Source organism: Vulpes vulpes, chromosome 6, assembly GCF_048418805.1.
Source record: "Vulpes vulpes isolate BD-2025 chromosome 6, VulVul3, whole genome shotgun sequence".
NCBI lineage: Eukaryota > Metazoa > Chordata > Mammalia > Carnivora > Canidae > Vulpes > Vulpes vulpes.
Window position 1 is genome coordinate 126,204,416 of NC_132785.1, and position 15,164 is coordinate 126,219,579.

The 15,164-nt window shown below is 47.3% G+C and overlaps 1 protein-coding gene across 6 annotated transcripts in view; it reads left to right on the top strand.

Annotated features, from left to right (window-relative positions):
- The window catches only part of EML1 (EMAP like 1), a 186,124-nt gene that overhangs the window by 47,719 nt on the left and 123,241 nt on the right, over positions 1-15,164 (top strand). Inside the window, exon 1 of one of the 6 annotated variants that reach the window (XM_072762288.1) lies at positions 6,457-6,606. The exons of 4 other annotated variants lie outside the window; for them this stretch is intronic. In XM_072762288.1, the coding sequence (XP_072618389.1) occupies positions 6,540-6,606 (67 nt within the window). In that variant the 5' untranslated portion in view covers positions 6,457-6,539. Of the gene's footprint in view, positions 1-6,456; positions 6,607-15,164 lie in introns of those variants that run through there. One more of the 6 variants, XM_072762289.1, reaches the window with a different exon arrangement.

Below are 15,164 nucleotides of genomic sequence, written 5' to 3' on the forward strand. Positions count from 1 at the left end.
ACGACCCGGGAGATGAAAATGATCGGATGCGAGTGGGACCGCTGAAGGACGCTTTGGGAAAGGTGATTTAGGATAAAACTAACCAGCAATCTTTTCAATAATTCAAGCTCTTCAACCTTGAAGTGGCTGAGGGACCATTTGTCAGGGATGTTGTAGAAAAGTATAGCTTCACTGGCAGGTGGCGGGGAGGCTGTAGAGTTTAATGTTCCTTATTGATGCTAAGAATCTCTGATTTCCTCTCATTTTATGGAGTGACAATCCTATTATTGAAAGTGTATTTTGTATTTTAATAGCAGTAATGAGTGGTGTCCTGGATCTACGGAATAGATCAAGTCAATTCTTGACTTTTGGGATTCTATATTAACTATGCCTGTTTGCCAAGGCCGCGGTAACCAAGTTCTACACACTGCGGGAGGGCTTAAGGGACAGAGATTGCTTGTCTCATTGTTCTGGAGGCTAGAAGTCCAAAATCAAGGTGTTGGTGGGCTCGCCCCCTTTGTGGGGCCACAAGGGAAGGATCTGTCCCAGGCCTCTCTCCTTGGTTGGTAGATGGCCGTCTTCTCGCTGTTTGTTTCATGGTCTTCCCTCTGTGTGTCTGTATCCTAACCCCTTCTTCATACGTGGACATGGGTCCTATTGGATGAGGGGCCACCCTACTGACCTCATTTTAACTGCATCACCGCTGCACAGACCCTGCCTCTAAAGAAGGTCACATTCCGAGATGCTAGAGGTTAGCACTTCAGCATATGAATTTGGGGCTGACACAGCTTTACCCACAACACTAACCTGGGGCACCTTTTCTTTGCTCTCAGAGTATAATCAGGACCCCCATGTGAACGGGCCACTCCTCCTGCCTGGGGAGGAGTTCCTCAGTGTCTCAGACGGTCAGTCCTGGGTCCTGATCTGGTGGAGAGGCCTCCCCAGCTCTGGTTTCCTCTTCTTTTTTTTTTTTTTTAAAGATTTATTTATTTATTCATTCAGAGAGAGCGAAGAGAGAGGCAGAGACACAGGCAGAGGGAGAAGCAGGCTCCCTGCAGGAAGCCCGATGTGGGACTCGATCCCGGGTCTCCAGGATCACACCCCAGGCTGCAGGCGGCGCTAAACCGCTGTGCCACCGGGGCTGCCCCTGGTTTCCTCTTCTACCCTCAGTCCAGCATTCACGCTCTCTGGAATAATCTGAAGTCCTTCCTCCTGCTTCTGTTGCCTAGCACTTATCACAATTCGTTATTATGTGCCTGACTGTCTTCTCGATTTTGTGACCTATAGGGAGACACACATTTTACACCATGATCCAGCACACATTTCAAGTAAAAACCAACGTTTCGAGTAAAAATTCTTGTTCTTAGCATATTCGATGTACTCTGATATTTCCTATTCCATTTCATGTTTTAAAAAATGTTTTATTTCTTTATTTGACACACACACACACACACACACAGAGAACAAGCTTGGGGGAGGGCAGAGGGAAAGGGAGAAGCAGACTGCCCGCTGAGCAGGGAGCCTGACATGGGGCTCCATCCCAGGTCCCCGAGATCATGATCTGAGCAAAAGGCAGATGCTTAACCAACTAAGCCACCCAAGCGCCCCTCCATTTCGTCTTTAAATGGTTTTAAGATATGCATAAAATTTGCCATTTCAACTTTAAATGGACAGTTCAGGGGCAGTAAGTAAAATAACATTGCGGTGCAACAAGCATCACTGTCCATCTCCAGAACTTTCCCCTCATTCCAAACTGAAACTTTGTCCCCATTAAACACTAACTTCCCCTCCCCCTTTGCCCCTGGCACCCACCATTCTACACTTCTGTCTCCCTGAATTTGACTCCTCTGGGGACCTCATGTAAGTGGAATCATGTGATGTTTGTCTTTCTGTGACTGGCTTCTTTCTTATGGCATTAGGTCCTCAAGGTTCATCCACATTGTAGCAGAGGTCAGAATGTCCTTTCTTTTAATTTTATGTATTTTTAATTATTTATTTATTTATTTATTTATTTATTAGAGAGAGAGAGAGAGAGAGAGCGCGCCCCAAGCTGACTCTGCACTGAGCTGGATGTAGGGCTTAAGCTCATGACCCTGAACTGTCGGACACTCAACCGACTGAGCCACCCAGGCGCCCTTTTCCTTTCTTTTTTTAAAGACTATTTATTCTTGGGAGAGGGAGAGAGAGAGAGAGAGAGAGAGAGAGAGAGAGAACAAGCAGGGGGAGGGGCTGAGGGAGAAGCAGACTCCCTGCTGAGCAGGGAGCCCAATGCAGGATTCGATCCCACGACCACCTGAGCTGAAGGGAGATACTTAACTGAGTGAGCCACCCAGGTGCCCCTGCCCTTCTTTTTAAAAACTGAATAATATTCCACTGGGTGTATATATCACATCTTGTTTATCCATTCGCCTGTCAAGGGACACTTGGGTTACTTCCGCATTTGGCTCCTGTGAATAATGCTGCTATGAACATGGGTATGCAAATATCTCTTCAAGACCCTGCCTTCAGTTCCTTTGGGTATATAACCAGAAGTCGAATTTTCTACTTCATTCTTTAAAGTGCACATACGACTCTTTAAATAGTCTACGCACGGCCACCTGCAGTTTGGAGAGTACTGTGTTCTGTGGCCATATTCCCAGCCCCAAGCACAGTGCCTGGTACTGTATAAACTATTTTTGGAGAAATGTTGAATTAAACAATAGATACGCAAGCTACATTTCTGGGTAATTTAAAAAATTACTTCTCTACGAGTAAAGGCTACAGAGCTCCCATTTTCCTTTCTCTTTTTCACACATTGTACAATATGCTGCTATTAATGCCACTGAATGCTATGGTTATATTGTCCTAGAGAGTGTACATCACTTATTACAGTGACAACGGTTTTTGGTCTTGGGCCATAAATTATCTCAAGATGACATGGAATAACAATCTGTTAAGATGTTTGGGCGCAAAAAATCACACATCGTTAATTAAGTGTTCAGAGATTTTTCTTGGACTTTCCCCACGGATCTTCTTCAATGCTGTGTAGATTATACCTAATTGACTTAACATGTGTATCCTTGTAATTATACTAAATTTTGCTTTTTTTTTTTTTTTTTTAGAATGAGCTTTTGCCATTGTGGGAAAAGCATAGCCGTTAAGTAGTTAGGTTAAGAGTATAATCACAATCTCGATCATCTTGAAAGCGAGTGGACTGAGTTCTTTTATTTTTTTTAAGGTTTTTTAAAAATTTATTTTTTAAAAGTTAATATGTGCATAAAAGGAAACTGAAAAACACAAGAAGCAAAGAACAAAGTCATCCATAATAAGCACAAGCAGTTTACGGTTTGACTTCTAGGTCCCGTGTGTGTACCTACCTACACAAGTAAGCATTTTTGGATGAGTTCTTAATCGTTATTTGCAATTGTGCTCTAGTGAAAGTAAAATTGTCTATGAAAATCTCCAGCTCAATTTTTCTCCTGCCCCACTTCTGAATTTCCTTTGTTCTTCACTCTTTTCAGTCATGGTCAAATAGCATTCCGCGAACATGCTAAATCAAGAATATTAACGCTCTTGGGTGCCTGGGTGGCTCAGTCAGTTAAGCGTCTGCCTTTGGCTCAGGTCATGATCCTGGGGTCCCGGGATCGAGTCTCGCATACCTGCTTCTGCCTCTGCCTCTCTCTGTCTCTCATGAATAAATAATAAAATCTAAAAAGAATATTAACGCTCTTAAGAAGAGACATCTTTTCATCATTTATTCATAATTATCATCTTCTTTCCAATTTGAAGAATGCCAGTAGTCAGCTTTTTATGCCAATTATCTGCTGCATTCTAATGCGTAAAACTGCCAAGTGGAGGAGAGGTAGCATTAGGATTGGATTTGAAGGGGAGAAGGTGGGAGACGAGAACACAGACAAGGGCAAAGATCCAAGTGCACCTGCCTTCAGTCTTGCCCTTCGAAAGCCCCTTCTCTATAGCACCTGCCTCTTGCTTTAGAGATGCAGAGGGTCCACCTCTACTGGGCAGTGACAGGGGTGGCTTTAAATGACCCTTCGGCCTCTGCTGCCCTCTCTAGTTGGTGCACATTCCCTTTCCCCTTCAAAGTTCTCAAATGTGCATCTGCGTGTGCTCTCCCTTTGATGACCTGGCTTCCGTCCCCACTGCTCACCGAGATGCTCCAGGCCACCCGACAAGCCCTCTGCCACCAGATGGAAGGGCCTCTGCCCAGCCTCATCCTCCTCGACCCGTCCTGCACAGAGAATCCTGTGAAAATGCCCACCTCTTTACAACTTTCTGTGCTCCTAGTTCAATGAGACAATATCGTAGGTAGCTTTCTTGCCTCTCTTTCTGGATGCTCCTTTGGAATCTCACTCATCCCATCCCAAAGTGCTGCCCAACTTCGGTTGACTTACTTTTCTCACCTTTCAAAAGTTTGTTAACTACTTCTACCCAAGTCCCCTTCTTTCACTGGCACACCATCGCCAATCCCCAATCGCTCCGGGCTTTTCTAGCAGGATGCTTGCTGTCCTCTCTTGGCTTTTCCACATGTCCAGCGGCCTGTTCTGTGTCGACGAGGTTCCTCTGGCGTGTCTCCCAGTCTCTTTACCTCCCTCTGATGGTGAAGGTGCTCAGGCCTCACCCCGCCCTGGGCCACTCCAGCTCCAGAGCCAGGCCCCTGCTGTCCAGTCCACACACAGACACGTCTCTCTGACGCAGCTTTAGCTGCCACTTGCTTGTGTGCCAACATCCCACCTCCCTCCTCCGCCTGCCACCAGCTGTGTTCAGACTCTTCTGCAGGCCCTCGGGGCCTCTCCTACCTGGCTCCCCCCACTCAGTGCAATCTATTTCCCACCTGTCTGCGATACAAGCTGTTCATTCCTGCCAGAGCAGCCCTTTGGCGGGTCAGCAGACCTGGGATCACTCATGCTGTCCTTCCCAGCGACCTTCAAGCTCTGGGGCCCCGTCAAAGCAACCCGGATAGCCCTTCACAGTCCCACACACATTTTCCTAGTTGACAATCCCTGTCATCCTGTGTGTCTGGTCTCTCTGGCCAGGTGAAGGATAAGATCTTCAACCTGCCTTCTGCCCACAACCTCCAGTGTGGGTCATGGCTAACCCCCCTCCCATGCCAAACAGGCCACTTACAGTGATAGAGCCCCCGCTCTGGCAGTGCCTTCCGCTTCTGCCTCTGAACCCACTGAGCCCCACACAACGTCTTGATTGCAGCTTCTCACTATTCTCATTTCACCTCCAGGGTGTTCAACCCATACAAGTGAATACCTACAACTTGAGGCCATTCACACATGTAAGTGGATTAGAACACGGAAGCGCATGGCGGGTAGTCATAAGGCCTACGAATTGTGAATTGCAACTGCGATGTGGCAGGAGCACACGTGCTGGCAGTCTCCTCTGCACCCAGCCAGGGGATCCTCCAGCGCGTGTATTGTCTCCATTGCCCAGCACCAGTACTTGGGGCCGCGCGGGGTGGAACTCCAGTCATTAATGCAGCGTGTGCGCGCGCTTGTGTGCATGTGTGCATGTATGTGTGCGCGCGTGTGTGCATGTGTGCATGTGTGTGCGCGCGGTTGTGTGCATGTGTGTGCATGTGTGCGTGTATGTGTGCGCGTGTGTGCATGTGTGTGTACGCGTGTGTGCACGTGTGCGTGTATGTGCGCACTTGTGTGCATGTGTGTGCGCGCGGTTGTGTGCATGTGTGTGCGCGCTTGTGTGCATGTGTGTGTGCGCGCTTGTGTGCATGTGTGTGCATGTGTGTGTGCGTGTGTGCATGTATGTGCGCGCTTGCGTGCATGTGTGTGCGCGCGCTTGTGTGCATGTGTGTACGCGCGTGTGCATGTGTGTGTGCGCGCTGGAAAAGTGAGCGAGTGCTGGGTCTGGGTGTCCCCCGCCCCCGGACCGGCTAACGAGTGTGTAATGCGGCCGATCTGTGAGGCAGGGGCTGACCGGAGGGGACAGGCCGCCCAGACTCCGCGGTCTCGGCTTCAGCGGAGGCCCGGGCGGCGGCCCCTCCGGGGCGAGTCCTCCCGGGACGCGGGGCCCGGCGCCGCGGAGGCCGCCTGGGGAGGGGGCGCGCCGCGGCCCGGAGCGGAGCGGCTCCGACGGGGGCTCGCGCTCCCTCCGTGTCGGTCCGGGGGCCCCCGGGGCGCGGGGATTGGGCCTCGGCGGCCGCAGGCGGGGGCTCCCCGGGCCGCCGCTCGCTTTGTCCCCGGGCGCCCCCCCCCCACGCTCCTTGCGTCCCGGCCTCCCGGGGGGCCCCCGCCGCCCGGCCGCTCCCCCGGCCCCCGGCTCCGCCCCGCCGCCCCGCCGCCCCGCCGAGGCCGCCCCCTGGCGGGCAGCGCGAGCAGCGCCGGCGTCGGGCCCGCGCGGCGGCGGCGGCGGCGGCAGCGGCGGCGGCGGCGGGCCCGGGGTTGCCATGGTAACCGGCCGCGGCCGCCGCCACAGCAGGGCCGGCCCCAGCGCCAACGCCGGCCGCGGCTCGGCTCGGCTCAGTGTGGGGGTGAGCGGCGGCGGCGGTGGCGGCGGCGCGGCCGGCCGGGGAGCGGGCGCGGCCCGGCGGGCTCAGCATGGAGGACGGCTTCGCGAGCTACAGCAGCCTGTACGACACGTCCTCGCTGCTCCAGTTCTGCAACGGTGAGCGGCGGGCGGGCGAGGCCGGGCCGGGCGGGCGGGCCGGGAGGCCGCGCAAAGTTGCGGCGGGGGCGCGCGGTTCCCGCCGCCGCGGGCGCATTGTGCAGGCCCGCGGGCCGCGCCCGGCTCGCCCCCGCGCCCCCGCGCCCCCCGCGCCCCCGAGCCCGCCGGTGCGCGCGGGCGGCCGGGCCCGGGAGCCGCGGAGCGAGCGCACGGGGCGCGCGGCGCGTGGGGAGGCCGGGCGGGCGGGCGGGCGGGCGCGGGGACGTGTTGCTCGCCGGGTCCGGGCCGCCGCGAGGCTGCTCTGCGGGAGCATCTCGGCGCGCGGGTCCCCGGGGAGCACGACCCTCCGCGGCGGCGGGACCCGGTGCGGCCACCCCCGTGCACCGCGGGGCGCAGGCGGAGCGAGCCTGGCTGCAGAGGGCTCGCCCTGTTTTGTTTACGGGAGGGGAGATTTTACTGTTTTTTTAAAAAATTTCTATTATCATCATTTTTTTCTTTTTTTTTTGTACAGGCAGGAAACTAATAACTAGCAATATGGCATCTTTGGGGCAAAAAAAAAAAAAAATGTAAAAAAAATCCTTGAAAGATTTGAAAGCTTTCGGTCTCCTTAGCAGGATTGAAAAAGGTTTTCACATCGCACGGCGTTATTTTATGGGAACATGATGTATGATATATTCATGCACGAGAGTTAACCAATTTTTTGTTTGTTTGTTTTGTTTTTAACGTTGGGTTTATGGCTTTCTCAGAGGGTCCCAAAAGTTTGTTAAAGGAGGAGCCATGTGTGTTTCTACCGAGTTTGCCCATAGTACGATCGGAGTAATTTGGGGTGCTAGATGCATTGACAACTGGAGCAGTTTGTTTTGCGGTTGTAGTTGTGGTTTAGGGGGAACTTTACAGCTCTTCGACACCTGTTTGCAAATAAGAGGTATTGGCCGTAGCCATAAAGATGACCGAGTGTGTCGGTCCTTCCTCTGTAATGATGTTTTAATCTCTGGCAGAATTGATCTTTGGCTTTTCTGTGTAAGAGTTTTTCTGATAGTTCAGCAGAGAATAACTTTCCTGTTAATCACCTGCAGGCCTTCATTAACTTAGCAATGCTCTCTTCGGGGGAAGGGGAGAAAGTTCGAGCTCTCCAGATGTAACAGCAGCTTCCCAGAGCAGAACCCCTGTGTTTTGGGTCCTGAGATGGTGTTGAAGGCAGGCAGAAGGTATTTGGTTCTGGGCCACTGGAACCCCTCCTAGTTCAGAGTCATGGGAGCCTTCTGCTCTCTGGTGAGGTGCATAGAATTCTCAATTAAATTTTGAATGCTTCCCTTAAATGACTTACAATCAATCCTACTAGAATTACTATTTGTGATGTAAAGGTAGTACCGCCTCCTGCGTGTTTATGATAGAATCCCTCCTATATTAGTTGTGAAAGGCCTGTGGCTGAAAAATCATATTAAGTGAATTCCAGGCATGAAGGCTTTTAAAAACTTAATATGTGGGCAAATACGTTGACAGTTTGATTTAGGTTATGGAAATGAGCCTAGATATTTTTATTTGAGCAGTTGTTTGGGGGCCTGGTCATATCGTTCCTAAATAGCAGTTCAGTCGTGAGGTTGACCTACACATCTATTCATGAGGGATTTGGTTTTCGGCCTTTTCTTGTTAATTGCAAGTTTAGAGATGTTGGTTAGGGGTCTTCCTAATAATGATGTCTGGGAGAAAGTAACGGCCAGCTCGTACATGTTGCATGGGTGAGAGTTTAAGAAAAATCACTTTAAAATAGCTAGAATCAGACTGTAGGATCACTTCAAAACACGGTTGAATGAATCATAGCTGTTGAATTTCTTTTCTCAGAAAGTGCTTAGCTCTGTTTTTATTATGTTTTGGTTACCATATGAATAAACTTTAAAGCAAGAATAGTTTATGGGGCAGAATGGGCGTTAACTAATGATGTCTGAAGCAACAGATGTTTTGATGTGAAATTATTCATTTTAAGAGGCTCCCATTAAGTAAAAGTATAAATGAACACAATTTAGCTAATTACTATGATGATTCCATTAAAGCAGCGGCTCACAGAAACACCGTTTCACCAAGAATGAAATGAAACATGTGGGTATTTCATTAGCTGCACTGAGAAAAAATTTTTTCTTTTTAAATGAGGGATTTACATGACAATGGGCCAGACTACAGCAGCATAATATATGAACTCCTCCATTTTCATATGTTGATGAAGCCTCCTGCTTTTGATAATGACAGGAACTAAAAAGTCATAGTTCTATATTAGCTTCAGCAAATACAACCCATACTTACTGTCACAGTCAGCATCCTCCTGGGGAGATAAAGATGGAAATGAATATCTAAATGAGACAGAAGAGAAAACTTTGTGCGAGTGAATGAACTCTCCGTCTTCCCCTCATCCTTTCTTCCTCTTGCTGGGTCTCCTCCCTAATTTGCAGTGGATCTGAAATGTAAAGTCAGGAGGTGTCTAGCCTCCAGAAAAGACTATTCATTCTCATCTTTCAGATACTGGCATTCTCGTTTCAGGAGAAAACTTGTGCAGCTTTTTTTTTTTTTCCTCCAAAGTATTTAAAACTCTGGTCAAAGAGCGAGAAACCACAAACTTCTTTTATTGCTCCAGGAAAAACCACCATAGTTGAAAAGTGAAGAAAAGTTATCATTTATAAGCCAATTTGTGATTTGGGTAATACATACCATTCTTTACTCCTTATTTCCTCAAAGCCTCTCTTTGAGGTAAAACATATTACATTTGAGAAAACTGAAGCTCAAATTGATTTGGGTGCAGAGTGCCTGGATGGTGCAGTTGGTTAAGTGACCCACTCTTGATTTTGGCTCGGGTCATAATCTCAGGGTCGTGAGATATAGAGCCAGTCGGCAGGCTCTGCGCTCAGCAAAGTGTCTGCTTCTCTTTCCCCTCTGCCCTCCCCATGCTAAAATCAATCAATCAATCCTTTAAAAAAAAAGAGAGCGAGCTAGAGGGATTTGGTGACTTTTTAAGGCCACACAACCTTTAAGGCTTGGATCCCAGTCTGAAGCTTTTGTTTGTTTTGATAACAGCCTTATATTGATACTATTGACATCCCGTAAAAATTCACCCCTTTAAAGTGTACAATTAACTGGTTTTTAGTATGTTCACAGAATTCTGATAGTGTCACCAATATCTAATTTTAGAATATTTTCACACCCCAAAAAGAAACCCCCTAGTAGCAGGTACTGCCTTTCCCTCATTGCTCTAGACCCTAATGACCACGAATCTCCTGTTTCTATTGATTCTGGATGTTTTAATGTAAGTGGAATCATCCTAATATTTGACCTTTTGTGTTGGTCTTCTTTCACTTAGCATAATGTTTTAAGGTTTGCCCAGAGTTGTAGCATGTGTCAGTGCTTCATTCCTTTCTTTATCGCCAAATAATATTCCATTTTATGGATATATATATATTTACATATATATATCGCATTTTATGTATCCATTCTCTAGTTGATGAGCTTTTGAATTGTTTCCACTTTTTGACTATTCTGAATAATGATGCTATGAACATTCATGTACAGGCTTTTTTGCACAGACATGCATTTTCATCTTTCTTGGGTACATACCTAGGAGTAGAATTGCTGGGTCATATGGTAACTCTGGCTTTAATATTTTTGAGAAACCAATCTGAATTTTTTGAAATCTAAATATCAACCTCTTCTTACATTATACCTTGGGATGAAAGAAGAGGGAGTTGAGGTGGATGGAGGAGGAAGAGAAGTAGGAGCAAATAATACAATGTTGCTGTTTCATTTCTGTGAATCACTTTGGATGCTTTTCATCAATTGCAGCTCACCAAAGTCAGTGCACATCCTTGCTTAGAGGCTGTAGGTTAGAAGAGCTTGAGGGGACCTAACCGCCATTTCATCCCGTGGTTTTCTTTCTTAAGCCTTTGAGTTGTTTCTTCAAAGTACAGCTTACCCAGGAACCCAAAGGTAAAGCAGATGAACATGGAGCTGCTTCAGCTCAAGTAGGAGGATAGCACTCTGGCCCTCCTGGCGGGCTCCTACCCTCACACACTGACCCAGCCCCCCATCTCTCCAGGGCTGGAAATCTCGGGTGTATGGGAGGACGCCCCAAACGTTATTCAGCCCCTGCTTGAGCAGTTCCAAGGGACTGGGAAACTCACCATCTCTCCATGCAAACCATTCCTTCTGTGGACAGTTCAGACTCTCAGTTCCTATGTGCACTCAAACCTTGGCCCAAGTTCTGTCTCTTGGGCCCACAGAGAATAGGTTTAATCTCTTTTCCATACACTATGTTGTCACATGTTTGAAAACAATTACGACAGCTCTTTCTGAAGTCTTCTTCTAGCTAAACATTACCATTGGCGGGAAAAATTCCTATAAGATACAATTTTATGCCCCTAATGATGATTTTTGGATTGCTGGATCTACATGTGTTTCCTTTTGTCTATACGCCCTTTAAAATTGGGCACAACTGCATTCGGTATTCCAGACATGGTTTTTAAACAGAGCAAAATTTAAAAATAAATAAATAAATAAATAAACAGAGCAGAATAGAGCAGGATACTTCACCTCTCTTATTCTAAAATCTATACTTCTTATAACATGGCCTAAGATGATACTGGCCCTTTTGCTCTTCACTTCACATTGTTACCTCTTACTGATTTTCAGCTAAAATTCTTGTCTGTTTTATATGTATGATGGATAAGCCGTTTCTTTTCTTACTTTTACCTTTCCTTTTCGAGGAGGAGTTTCTTCCAGCAGGCAGAGCCCTGTCAAGTTACAGGTTGTGATGTGGTAAACAGACCCGGCGCTCATATAAAATACTTCAGCATTAAAAAAAAAAAAAAAAAAAATACTTCAGCATTATCATAATATGGGAATTCGTCATCGTCCTAAAGGGTTATGATTCTGGATAGCAGCCTTTCCTCCGTCTCCCCTTGGAAGGTGTCACGAGAGATGATCAGATTCCCTCTAAAGCCTATGCATTAGGCTTTAGAAAAAACTACCCATTCCCTGATCGTCTTCTCCTGCAGGTGTTACATTTTAATAACCATGGCAGGTCAAGTCTATGGTACCTGCTACTCCCAATCACCCTTTGAAATCACTATAATCATCTTTGGAGCTATCGCTACTTATTTTTTATAGTTTTGAAATGGAAAAACCTTAATTTCTAGGGCTTTATATTTTGAAAAGTAAAAATACTTTATTTAAAACCTTTGGCATCTGTAGTACTGATGACTTTCCCCTAACTAGGAGTATGATAGAATTTGCAAGTTGGCACATAGTTGGGTGTAAAACGGGATCGAGGAGCTCCTGTGAGGAAATCATACAAAGTATTTTCAGCCCTCCTCTGCATTCTCGTGTGGTGACCGAGCATTGACTTAGGATTTGTATGATAGCAAAATCAAAAGAAAATGCTCTCATGGAAAGTGCAAAGCAAGCACCCGTACTAACTGAGAATTTCTTCTTGGTACATGGTGCCCAGCAAGGAATTTATTTTATAGCCAAACCACAAGCATTTATGACATTATAAACAAACCCAAGCGTTTTGGTGGAAAATTCACAAAACTGTGTTTTAAACGTAACCATTAGTTGGTTGGTGTTAATTTCTGAGATAGCGTAAAGCCTTTTCATATATTCTCTTAAGAAATCAGCACTTTAGTTGAGTGGATGGTGGATAAGGAAAGAGAAATAACATCTTTGTTTCTAGTGTCACAGTCTGTTCAGGCCATAAAACCAGTAGCGTGAAAAAATCATGACCGCGTTGAAAATTCTACTTTAAAGCATTGCTTTTATTAGTAAGGACTTGAAATCAGTGGTATTTTGTGCTACTTATAAAAATCTCTTTCAGGAAAAATATTTTTATTTATCTTTAAAATCCTAGCTTATTAATAGAGGGTTTCTAGTATTCGCAAAATGTTTTAAATGCCAGCAGGAACATTAGTAATCAAAAAAACTATGCTATAAACTCTAAATGCTGTCTCATTATTTATCAATACAGCCCCCCCCCCCCAAGCTTGGTGATTTTCTCATTAGATATTTGACACATACATTTACTATTCCACTGGAAGCAGCATATTTGTTTGAATGCAGTCCAGAGCTAGGGGTGTCCTGGGGTTCGAGCAGCAATGAGTGCACATGTATGGTTTACTTTAAGGAAATAGCCATTTAGGGGCACTTGGGTAGCTCAGTCAGTTGGGCCTCTGCCTTCAGCTCAGGTCATGATCCCAGGGTCCTGGGATCAAGCCCTGCATTGGGCTCCCTGCTCAGCAGGAAGCCTGCTTCTCCCTCTGCCCTCTGCGTGTGCTATCAAATAAATAAATAAAATCTTAAAAGAAAAGAAATAGCTATTTAAACTAGTTTGTCCTTCTTTAAAGTACTAATTTTTATTTTATTTTATTTTTTTATTTTTTAAAATACTAATTCTTAGATGAAGAGTTAGGTAGACATACTTCCATTTTGTTTCCTCTAAAGCTGTATCTTTATTGGAAAATACTCTTGGTGTGGAAAACCGCATTTTTGCAGAATACTTTGTCATGTCTTAAAACGCAGTATTTATTTTGCCAGGTTTCTGGAAAAGATTTGAACTCTCTGGGTTTAAGAAACTGCCCTAGATTGCCCTAATAATCATCGTAGACTTTTTGGTGTGTCCCATCCTCCCATCTCAGTGGACTTCGTGGATTCTGCTCCCCAAGGATCTCATGACCCATCCATTCTGCTCAGTTCAGACACCCATCACTTCTCAGCTGGGTTTTCGTTTGTGTTTTTGAAAATGGCAGCCCCAAACTAGTCTTTCTGCCTCCAGTCTCAGCCCCCTTCAGCATGTTTCTTTTTTATTAAACAAGTAGAATATCCACCATGCTCTTTATTACACTGATGGTGGGTTTTGGGGGGGGGATTCCAAGGATGCACGTGGTTGACATGGCCCTTGCCTTCAGGACGCCTGCATTGCTCATTGGGAGCTAGACATTCAGTGCTACCTTCATGATGAGTTACTTGACGGCCCCAGGATGGACGGTACTAACACGTCTAAGGAGCAGTGTAGAGTGTTGTAGGGCGTTGGACTCAAGGGGTGTGTATTGGGGTTTCCTAAGGAAGGCCTCTGTGCGCTTCTCTTTCCAGGGTGAGTGGAAGTCCAACACTGCAAGGGGGTGGGGAGTGGGCGGGGTGGGGGAGAAGAGCAGTCCAGACCAGGGAAAGCCATCAGAAAGTGGGGGTCGAGGAAAGGTCTCATATGGGGAGAGAAGAAGGAGCAGAGTGGCTTGAAATGAAGCTGGGCAGATCTTGTGGGACTTCTCAGCCACAGTAAGGAGTTTGATCTTATTCTGAGGAGCAGAGAAAATGTGGCAGAGAATTTTGAGGCAAGGGAGTGACGTGGTCAGATTCTCAGCGATTTTTGGAGGAGAGCTCCCCCTGCAATGTGGAGGGAAGGCTAGAAGGGGGTGGAGGACGAAGCCAGGGGACAGTGGTGATGGTTTCCACTCGAGGGGTTAGCGTAGGGCTCACCTCACCAGGACTTGTGTCATCACCAGGAGGGAGCCGGGGATGACACCCAGGCTTCTGGCTCATCTAAGGGCCATTGGCAGAGATAGAAGGAGCTAGGATGGAGAGGCAGATGACGGGCCAGGTGTGAGGGACTGGAACATGCAAGCCAAAGAGCCGAGCGGGCTGTGGGGTCTCGTGCTGGGAGATGCCTGGAGAAGGCGTAAAAAATTTGAGAGCCATCAGTAAATAGCTAAATCCGTGGCACGGATGAGCTCACCTAAGGAGAAATGTGACGTTTTTGGAATGCTCTTTCTGGAAGACAGATCTGATCATAACAGGCTCCTGATTGAAAGTCTTTCGTGTACCCCACCCCCCGGGCACCCCAGGCGCCTTAGAGGGGCTGCTGGCTTAGCCAGCTCCCAGCTCCTCCTGGCTCCTGCCTGCCCCAGTAGAGTGAGGTCTTTCCCTGGTGGCCATGTGGTTATCTCGTATAAATCTCTGTTACCACGATTATCCTAGAGGCCTGTCACTGTGGCTTATTTTCACATCTCTCATTAGGCTGTCACCCTCTTCCGGGGAAGAGTCTCCTGGTGATTATCTCAGTGTCTGTGCTTCAGCAATGTCTGGTACCTAATGGGGCTCCTGGTGAACACTGGTTGAGTGGGAGCAGGGACCACCTTCTTTATCCCAGAGCACCCCCTTAAACACACGCACCAGCAAAGTGGCTCATATGTAACAGGTGTAGTAGCCTAAATTGTGACTGGAGAAAGCACTCATGCCACTTCCCTGTATGCTTGAAATAATGTATATATTTATATGTTACATATCACATGTGTATGGCTACACGGTATGCATGTATTTACATGCATCACATGGGTGTGCACACATGCACACATCATGTGACATTTAACTCTTCCCCTCATCAAAGAACCAGTGGACATAGGCATTCAGAGGAGACTTAGGCATTCCAGGCGAGGGGACCTCATCAGGGAAAAGCCAGAAGCAAGTGACCTGGCCCGGTGGAGTCCCACTCATCTGCACAAACGTCACAGAACACCTCGAGCTGGACG